The 10,454-nt window shown below is 48.5% G+C and overlaps 1 protein-coding gene across 1 annotated transcript in view; it reads left to right on the forward strand.

Moving 5' to 3' along the window:
- CUX2 (cut like homeobox 2) overlaps positions 1–10,454 on the forward strand; it is a 311,474-nt gene that overhangs the window by 234,466 nt on the left and 66,554 nt on the right. Inside the window, exon 4 of the mRNA XM_007938169.2 lies at positions 2,020–2,098. Within this exon, the coding sequence (XP_007936360.1) occupies positions 2,020–2,098 (79 nt within the window). The remainder of the gene's footprint in view (positions 1–2,019; positions 2,099–10,454) is intronic.

Here is a 10,454-nt window from a genome sequence, read left to right on the forward strand (position 1 = left end):
AGATTGTCATATTAGTATCCCCATTTTATAGATGAGGAAATGTTGATGTTGTTGGGTTCCATCAAGTCAACCCTGTGTGACAGAGTAGCACTGCCCCATAGTTTTCTTGACTGCAATCTTTATGGGAGGATATTACCTGGTCTTTCTCCCACTGAGCCAACTAGGTGGGTTTGAACCTCCAACCTTTTGGTTAGCAGTGAAGTGCTTAACCTTTCAATCAGCAATGGGAGAATGTTGTTGTTGTTGTTGTTATGTGTCGTCAAGTCGGACCCGACTCATAGCCACCCCTCCTTGGGTTTCCGAGGCGGTATCGCTTCGGAAGTAGATTGCCCCATCTTCCTTCTGAGGAGTGGCTAGTGGGTTTGAACCGCCGGCCTTCTGGTTAGCAGTCAAGTGCCTTAGGCACTACACTACCAGAGCTCCCAACTACTGAAATACAAGTGACCTACTTGGCCAAGGACACACAGCTACTAAGTGGCAGAGCTGGGATTTGAACCCAGATGGCCTGGCTGCTGCGCCTATGCAAGTAACCACGTGGGTCAGCTGCCTGTGTAAACTGGTCATCTCAGAAGTGGCCTCAGCTGGCAGGGAGGAAAGATGAGACTACAACGTAGAGTCCCAGACAGGACCTAGAGTTGGTTCAGATCACCACACTGAGCACCTATTGCGTGCCAGGCTTACATGCTGGTGGAGGAATTTGGTAATTCCCTGTTTCTCCCCCAACTGCCAGCTCTGGGACTTAACAGTAAAGCCCAAATATGAACCCCAAAACCACCAGACCCACTGCCATCGAATAGATTCCGACTCTTAGCGACCCTCCAGGACAGAGTAGAACTGCCCCCGAGGATTTCCAAGGCTGTAAATCTGTATAGAAGCAGACTGCCACGTTTTTCTCCCACGGAGCAGCTGGGAGGTTCAAACCGCCCACCTTTCAGATGGTGGTCGAACGCTTTGGCCACTGCGCCACCAGAGCTCCTTCCAACTCTGAAAGAGCGAGATTAAGAAGTAGATTCTGCAAGCTGATTCACTGTTTAGGAAGTTGGTGTGAGAGAGAAAGCTCTGTCGGTGCCGAGAGCATAAATCCCAGCCCAGCCCAAGTGTCCTCACATGGCAAGGATGGTCTGTAGGGCTGGTGGCCTGTGGGTGCAGGGGCTCGCTCCAGCTAGTGAAAGCCCAGGACACTTCCAAGGGGAGTGGTCCACCAAGAGCAAAGTGCCAGGAACAAGGCAGCTGGGAGGCCAGAGCTTGGAGACTCCCATCCAGGCACCGGGCGGTGAGATGCTGAGTCCCTCAGGCAACCCACGGGTTGAGGACTTGTCCACAGGCCTCTCACCAGTTCTCATGGACTAACTAGAAACTCTACAAACAAGAGAGTGATCACGTGAGCATAGCTCCTCACTGCTTGGGTTACCCAGTCATTCTTGTATCCAGTCAGGAAGTTACTTGCTGGGCACCTTTGGTGCCAGGATAGTTTTACATAACTCCTTTACCCTCTGAGATATTCAGAAGCTGCTTAATATCTTAAAAGAACTCTAACAATTACTTTAAATTTTTAATAGAAAGAAATATTCTTAAACTGAGTTCTCTTTCCCCAAAATGTATCATATTTGAACCTCCAACCTTGTCCTCTAATAAAAACAGTAATACTCATAGTTGTTCACAGCTTACTGGGCGCCAGGCCCTGTGTTAAGTGCTTCCATGCAGTTTCATTTAATCCCTACCGCAGGCCGAGGAGGTGGGATCTGTTGTTACCCCATTTTACAGATGAGGAAACTGAGGATCAGAGAGTGGCAGTGGCTTGCCCAAGCTCACACAGCTGGTGCACAGTGAAGCTGGAATTTGAACCTGAGTTTTTTGGTTTTTTTTCACTCCTGAGCCCATACTATTAGCCTGCATTCCCCTCCACGCACTGTCCTGCCCCCGTCCTACATTTGCACACGTAGAAAATGATCCAAATTTGAGATTTGCAGATCTGGACGCCATGGTTACATGTGACTCTTTCTCTTGTTGTTTCCAAAGGTGGTGGCCCTTAGTAAGAGAAGTCAGGAGGCTGAGGCCGCTTTCCTGAGCGTTTACAAGCAATTAATTGAAGCACCAGGTAAGAAATGCTTGGGCTCCATAACGGAATAATTAACGACTAGAAACTGCTGTTAGGACATTAACGGGCTGCTTCCCAGTAGGATCCGGGCTCAGGCCTGCATTCCTGGTGAAGCCCAGCCCTGCAGGTGGGACAGCTGAGACCCAGTCCGGTGAGATGGCTCCTACACTACTCGCTCCATCTTCCCCCACCACCTCCTCATGTCAGCTGGGGAGCCTGTTTTGGAGGGTTCCTGGCATGATTTCCCATCTGGGCATCATTGGGAACCAGATATCTTGCCTGCCAGGACCCCCATCTACTACCACAAAGGACACAAGGCATCTCATGCTCTCTGCCACCAGGTGACGTTGAGGCCAAACCTCCAACGTTCCCTTCCTAAAACGGCTCGGCCAACTTCACAAATTTGATCGAACAAAATCCAGTCACCAAAGAACACATGCTTCATCATTCCAGTTATGTCAGATATAAAACGGGCAAAAATTAGTCTGTTAGCACAATTCACAGTAGCCAAAAGGTGGAAACGACCCAGGTGTCCAGGTGATGGGCTATCCGTGCGATGGAGTATCATTCCACCATAAAAAGAATGAAGTTCTGATACAGGCTACAACAAGGATGAACCGCAAAAACATGCTTAGAGAAGAAGCAGGGCATGAATGACACATCCTGTAGGGTTCCATGTACGTGAAGGGTCCAGAACAGGCAGGTCTACCGACAGAAAGCAGACGCGCGGCTGCCAGGAGCTGGTAGCAGGGGGAGTGAGGAGCGGGTGCGTTAATGGGTCTGGGGTTTCCGTTGGGGGCTGAGAATGCCCTGGAGCATTCAGATGGAAGTGATGGTGGCACAGCTCTGTGATTGTACCAATGGCTGCTGAACTGTACGCTGTCAAACGGCTAATTTTACGTTATGTGACTTTCACCTCAATTAAAGAAAAATTAATCTATGCTGTTAGGAGTCAAGATAGGGGGAAAGGTCTGCTGATCGGCTTCCATGAGATCAACCACTGAAAAGCCCGCGGAGGGAAAAACAGTAGCTGCTGAGGCTGCTTCTGTGCCACCAAAACCCTCAAGGGGTTTGGCTCCCAGGTTTGCAGGTTTAGGGGCATGGTTTCATGGGACTTCCCAGTTAATTGGCCTAATAACGTGTTTAGTGCTTCTGTTCTGCCTCCTAGTTTATTATATCGGGTCTTAAAAGCTTGCAAGCAGCCATCCAAGTTAAAACAGTTGGTCTCGATTCTCCTGGAGTGACAGGAAGGAGAGTCAGAAATAGGAGGGGCATAGGAGGATGTGAAACATGTGGCTGATTTGCTGCCATAAACAGCTAACGCCTCCTTTGCCATGAGACCAGAACTGGATGGTGCCTGGCTACCATTACTAGACATTTTGATCAAAGTTTTCATCAAAGATCTTTGATCAAAAGGGGGAAAATGAATGACAGAATTTCAAATTTTCCTGGATTCCAGACTTCCTAGAGCAATGAAGTCTGGGTGAACCCCTGAAACTGTTAGCCTGAGATAATCTTCAAACCTTATACTAGAAGTATCTTCTGCTGTCTTATAACCAAACAACCAAACAATGCCTGCCTTGAACATTAAGCTCTTTTAAGGACTGTCTGTGTGGGATCAAACTGACAACAGCAACTTGAAATAATTAGACAGGAAACTGAGGGGCAGTGAGTTCATGTTGATGAAGGAGAAGGAACTCAGAACAGGAGGGTGAGAATGGCGGGCCAGCTTGGAGAAGGCCGTCCGTGTTGTTGAGCTGTGCACGTAGAAGCGGTTGAATTGGCGTACATTGAGCTGTATGTTCTCAACAATGATAACAAAATAAATTTGAAGAAAAAGAGAAGTCAGGATAGGGTCTCCCTTGGGGGGAGCGGTAAGTCCTGGGAGGGTGGGCGCTGTTTCCTGACCTGCGCGTGGGTTCCATCAGGACGGTCTGTTTGAGAGCGTCCAGCTGCCCTGTGGTTATGCAGGGCTGCTATGCTTCTGTAAAAAGTTGTGTAAATGTTCTCCTTCCTGCCACCTTCGCTTTCTCTCTTAGGTACCCAGAAACAGGAGTCCCCACCCCGCAAAGATGGGGTGATTTGCTTAACAGTGGAGGAGCCGGTGGAGCTCCTCTGGGCTTACTCCCCTCACCCAGACCTCAGCCCCCAGCCCTTTCCCTGCACCTCCCACACCACTGCATCTTGCACCACTGCTGCCGCAATCAGTGCTACGGCGGGGGAGCTAGGAACTGGGGATCCATGAAGCGGGCAGTGAGACCCCACCCCAAGCCCTGCGGCTGTGAAGTCCAAGCAGGGGCACGTGGAATCTTTGTATTTGGGGTAGGAGAGTCCCTTGTTCCCTTGCCTTGGGCAGCTGTTAAATAATGCCCCCCAAAATTCACATCGGCCTGGAACCTCAGAATGAGACCTTCCATGGAGAGAAGGGCTTTGAGGATGTAGCTGGTTAAGGATTTTGAGATGAAACCATTCTGGTGGTGTAGTGATGAAGACATTTGACTGCTAACCAGAACGCTGGCGGTTCAAACCCACCAGCCACTCCTCAGAAGGAAGGTTGGGCAATCTACTTCCGTAGTGATACTGCCTCGGAAACCCAAGGAGGGGTCACCATGAGTCGGAATTGGCTCGAGGGCAGTGAAGTGAGTTTGGGTTTGGTTTTTTTTTTTCCCTAAAATCAATGACTGGTGTCCTTATAAGTAAAAGGGAGGGCACACCGAGACACAGGGACGATAGCTACGTGAAGATGGAGCCGGGGGGTCAACAGAAGCTGAAAGAGACGAGAAGCATTCTGCCCTGGAGCCTTTAGAGCAAGTGTGGCCCCACCGATGCCCTGAATTTGGACCCTGGCCCTCACAACTGTGGCTTTCCGGCCCCTGGTTTGTCGTGCTTTGTTATGGCAGTCCTAAGGCCCTCCCACAGCAACACTGAGGTGCATTCCGCTCTGAAAGCTCAGGGACTAAGCAAGCAGGTCGTCTTCTAGCTTGTTGCTGTCAAAGTGCGGTCCACGGAGGAGCAGCGTCAGCCTCACCTGGGAGCTAGTTTTCTGTGGCCGCTGTAACAGATGATCCCCAACTGGGCTGAAAACAACAGAAATGTACCCTCTCAGTCTGGAGGCCGGAGGTCTGCGATCCAGGCGCCGGCAGGGCTGCAGTCCCCCTGGGGGCTCTGAGGGGGATCCCTCCTTGCGTCTTCTAGCTTCTGTTAACTCCTGACTTTCCTTGGCTGATGGCTACATCACTCCAAACTCCACTTCTGTTATCATGTGGCCTTCTCTGGCTCAACTCTCCCTTGGGCTCTGGCACAGCTCTTATTTCCAACCCGTGTCTGCCCTCGAATGCCATGTTCTCAGCAACAAACGACGTTGGAGGGTGACCTAGTACAGACCCCAGAGATTCCTCCCAGAGGCCCCCACACCTGTGCCTCCACTGAGCCCTGGAGTTCCACACCTGGAGCACCAGGGGGCAGCATTGAGAGGGCTTGTGTTCTGTGTTTCCAGCCTTCGGCACTGGATTCAGGTTTGAATCCAGTCAAAACACTGACTCCGTGACTAGGTACAAATAACTTCGCCTTCCTAAGCCCCTGTCTTTTTGTCTATAAAACCTGCCTCGTGGTTTCTGGCATCCTCAAGGAGCTAACCTAACCGACTCGACACTGGACACGGCACCTGGTAGGTGCTTACTAAGCCTTAGCTACTCTGGTCATTATCGTGTAGGTGTCTGGCTTCCCCGGGGGATGTAAAATCCTCCGATCCTGGGACCGAGTCTTACTGAATCTGGATCTTTAGAATCCAGGACACAGTTCTTAGTTGCCGTGGAGTTGCCCTCCAACTCATGCCGAATCCGTAGGGACTTCTTGTCTGTAACCAGTACGAATCGGCACATCCACCAGGCCTCTCCTCCACAGAGATGCGGGGTGGATTCAAACCACCAAGCATGCAGTTATAAGCCTATTGCAAATAGCTCGTGCCACTCAGGCTCACTTGGTACAAAGGAAAACCAAACCAAAACCACTGCTGTCGAGTTGATTCCGACTCCTAGCAGTGCCCCTCGAGGACAGAGTGGAACTGGCCCCGCAGTGTTTGCAACACTGTCATCTTTAGGGAAGAAGACTGCCACATCCTTCTCCCGAGGAGCAGCTGGTGGGGTCAAACCACCGACCTTTCGGTTAGCAGCCAAATGCCTTAGCCACTGTGCCACCAGGGCTCCTCTTGGAGCAACCACTGCTGTGGAGTTGGCCCGACTCATAGCAACCCCTCCTTGGGTTTCCGAGGCAGTATCACTATGGAAGTAGCTTGCCCAGTCTTACACAGTAGACTCCTGACAAATACTTGATCAATAAATTAGACATAAGACTCAGGTACAGGAAGGGGAGGAAGCTAGAGCCCTTTGCCCATCACATGCATGTTTGTTCAGGTGGTGTTTGTTGAGCTCGTACTGTGGGCCAGGAACTCGCCGGACACTGGGAACTTAACCGTGAGCCCACAGAGGCAGAGAGGTCCAGCCCTTGGGGACCTTGCATTCTGGAGGTGGAGGTGGAGGTGGCTGATCACCACTCTAGTCACCTGTCATCACAGACCCAGGGTAGCACCGCTGAGTCTGGAGTGTGGAGGTGGGGAGACAGACCGAGGAAAAACAGTGGAGAGGGGCTTATTGCTCTAGCTTGGGAAAGGGGCATCCTCTCTGCGATTCCCTCTGGGACCCTCATCCCCCTAGACTCAGGGCTGTTAAAACACAGTTAACAGGGCCAGGCCCACAGTGCCAGCCAAGGGCCATGAGAGCCCCCAGATCTGGAAAGTGGAACTTTCCAGAAGGTCTGCATGTTGTCCTCTTTCACCTCTTCGCAAAGGCTGGAAGGAACAGGGAGGTCTTTCTAAGCCTGGTGCTGACTCCACGAGTCTGACTTCCCAGCTTTCCTCCCCAGAAAGCGCAGGGGCGGGGAAGCGTCCCCAGCTGTCACCAAGGCCGAGAACGAGGGGCCTTAACTGATGGAGACGCACCGCGCAAACAGCCCCTTTAGGGCCTCTAATTCATTTTTGAGACATTTAAGAATAACAAAATGTTTTAATGATTTCTTAGGGGAATTGGGAAGACATATTTTTGTTCTCATTAAATTTTATTCTCAAACACAAGAACCAAATGTCAGATGTGGTTTTGGTGCTCCGAGCTTCCCCACTCACTGCCCCTCCGTAAAAATAACACTCCTGAAAAATACGCCGGGATGCACACCCTCCTGTTTTCATATTTCTTGACAGGCCAATTATTTGTCAAAATACGCCCCCCGCTCCCCGCCCGACCCCTCCGAAGTCACACAAGTCCTGATTCAACATTTTTGTTTTGAATGACTGCTGCCAACACAAATCTTTGGCGGAGAAAACGCTATAACGTGATTGCTCAGCAAGTATTTTGATAAGTGTGCAGCCTGGATGTCTGTAATTACGAAAGAAAACCGTAAATCTTTTGGATATTGTTCACACAGATGTGGCGTGAAGTGAGAAGAAAAGCAGTAAAACGTGTTAAAAGCATAATTAATGTCATTGTTGTGAAGGGTGATTTGATTTGAGTCTGACTCCTGCACCGGTGACGGCTAATCTCTTTATCCGGCTCGTTGAGCCACTGGGTTCCGACCCAAGCTTCCGCAAGCTAACCTGTTAACTGAGTGGTTAGTTAAAAAGAAAAATAAATAAATAAATTAAAAAAAAAACAAGGAGAGACTGAGTAAGAGGGCAGGCAGACAAACAGCCCTGAGGACATGACTCTCAGGGAAGAGGTGAGTCCCTCAAAATGTATTTTCTGCTTTACTTTGGTTCTTAACAATCGGGCACCAGAGATTGCAACTCTTGGTGGGTTTTTCCTCTCTCCCAGTTTCTTTGAGGAGGTGAGGCTGGTCTGCTGGTAATGGGTTCTCATTGCATTGTGGTGGTTTCAAGCGATATGACTTTGGGTGGGAGCCTAATTCCTCTGAGCCCCCATTTCTGTGTCTTCAGAAAAGGGGTGATAACCTGCATGTTGGCTGGCGTGAGGATTCGGTTTTCTGTGCGTGAAGGGTTGGCATCAGGCTTTGGGCACGAGAGTGACAAGAGTCTCAAGTGTCTGCTGTTGACTGGGCAAGGTTGTGTTCATTGTCAAGGATATGACAACAGGTTACTGAGTCTGTGCCTTACAGTGTTTCAGGTTTTTAAGTTTTTCCCCGGTTATGAAAGTAGTGTATGAGTACTGTCAACAATTTGGAGGACACAGAGAACACCTGTTCCAACTCATGCGACCACGTAGGACAGAGTAGACCTGCCCCGGAGGGTTTCCAGGGATGTAAATCTCTCCTCATCTTTCTCCTGTGGAGCAGCTGGTGGGTTTGAACCACCTTACCTTTTGGTTAGTAGCCAAATGTCTTAGCCACTGCACCACCAGACTTCCTGAACACAGAGAAGTATAAAGGAAAAATTGTCTGCTAGAAAAGTGTTAAGATTTTGTTGTTTTTCTTTCTGATCTTTTTCTAAGTACTATTTCAAAATACTTGTTCATTCTATGTGTACCAGAGTCTGCATGTACCAGACTCCGGCCACCAACCTGGACAACTTCATTTCCTTGTGTGATTACGAATCCTGAGAAATTTTGGTTTGTCATGTTTAATAGTCTGTTGTGTGGTTGGATTGTAATTTCCTGAACACTTTCCTCAGTGCTAGTCATGTAGGGTACTTGGGACCACCAGCTTGTTGGTACTATACCATAATTCTGAGGATGAGGAAGAAAACTTGAGAAGGAAATGTATTGTTGCCATGTATTGATCACAAACCCAGGATCAGTGGTCAGAAAGAAGAATGTTTTTTCTCCTTGCTAATGTATTTTGTACTCCTTTATTTACTAAATAAGTATTTGGTTACCCTAAATATCTTTTCTTTTAAATGTTATAAACCCCTCATGTTTATTTTTTTATTTTTATTTTTTTGTAAGTTGCTGGTTTGTATCTTTAGCCCATTTTTCCATCAGAGAGTAAATGATTTTCTTATTGATTTGTAGATGCTCTTTGTATATTAAGGATATCCTGGTATTCATGTTTCATATTTTCCCTCCTAGTTTGCCTTTGTTTTTTAACCTTGTTTATAATGCCACTTGTATATGGCACATAGTAGACATTAAAAAAAAAAAAATACTTATGAAACAGAAGGAAATCTTATCAATCTTTTGCTTTTTGACTTTTATGCTTCATGTCATATTTTAAAACCCTTTCTCACTTCACAGTTATAGTTATTTTGAGTCCTTTTGTGATCTTAATGTTTTACAATTTAAATCTTTGAACCATCTGGAATATATGGTGATGGCAGTAGTAAAATAGGTATCTATGGTTTTGTCCCAAATGACTAGCCAGTAGTTCTAGCGCCATCTAGTGGAGAAGACACCTTCACAAATACAGGATGTATAAAGTTGAATATGATTGTATTCTCTCTCTCTCTCTCCCTGCCCTCACCTCTTCCCCCTCCCCTTGCATAGGCTTCTGTTTAATTATCCTGCAGGGATCAGAGGGAACCCCAAAAAATAAAGTAAAAGAGTATTTTACCCATAAAAGGGGAAAGCTAATGAGGCTTCATGATGTCACATTTTCCGAAAGATGGTAGTTACATTAGAAGGCAGTGTCCCACCATTTCCTGCCACACTGTTGCCTGAGCCTCTTCCTCTGCCTGGAGCAGCTATCCCCCAGCCCCCATCTAAATTTTACTGCTCCTGCTAGCTGAGCACTGGAGAGGCTGGCACCCAGAAGGCCCATAATAAATGGCTGTTTCAGAAGACAGCACAAATGGTTCAGCCATGGCTTCTCACTGCCTCAACTCTTTGAGCACCTACTATGTGCCAGGCCCTGTGAGAACTTGCTTTTTATTAAACCCCTGCCCCCAGGGCTGTTGAGTCCAGCAGGGTGTGACCCAAAGGCAGAGCAGAACACACAGCAGGAGACAGCAGGATAGAAGCTCCAAGAAGGCATGGGCCACGGGCCTTAGAGAGAGTGGCATTAGGAGAGGTTTTTAAAGGGCTGCTCTGGGGTGCTACCTGGATGTTGGGCAATGTGCTTAGCCCCTCTTGCCTGAGAGTTCACTGATCCCTGCAACCTCCATAGAGGTAAATGCCATCATTCTGCCCCACTGTGCAGGCTCAGAGAGGTCAAGCCACTTGCCCAAGGTCTCACAGCAGAGAAGTGGTAGAGCCCAAATCCGACTCCCAGAGTTCCTGACCCAAGGCCCTAAAGGACTGGACTCAGGGTCATTGTACTGAGGGTAACAGAATCACGGTATTACAGACTTAAGGCACAGGGAGATATCAGGAGGAACTCTACGGGGCAGAGGAAGGAGGAACAAACTCTGGGCTGAAGG

This window comes from Orycteropus afer, unplaced genomic scaffold, assembly GCF_000298275.1.
Source record: "Orycteropus afer afer isolate SDZICR_OR568_19922 unplaced genomic scaffold, OryAfe1.0 scaffold00048, whole genome shotgun sequence".
In the NCBI taxonomy this organism is placed as follows: domain Eukaryota; kingdom Metazoa; phylum Chordata; class Mammalia; order Tubulidentata; family Orycteropodidae; genus Orycteropus; species Orycteropus afer.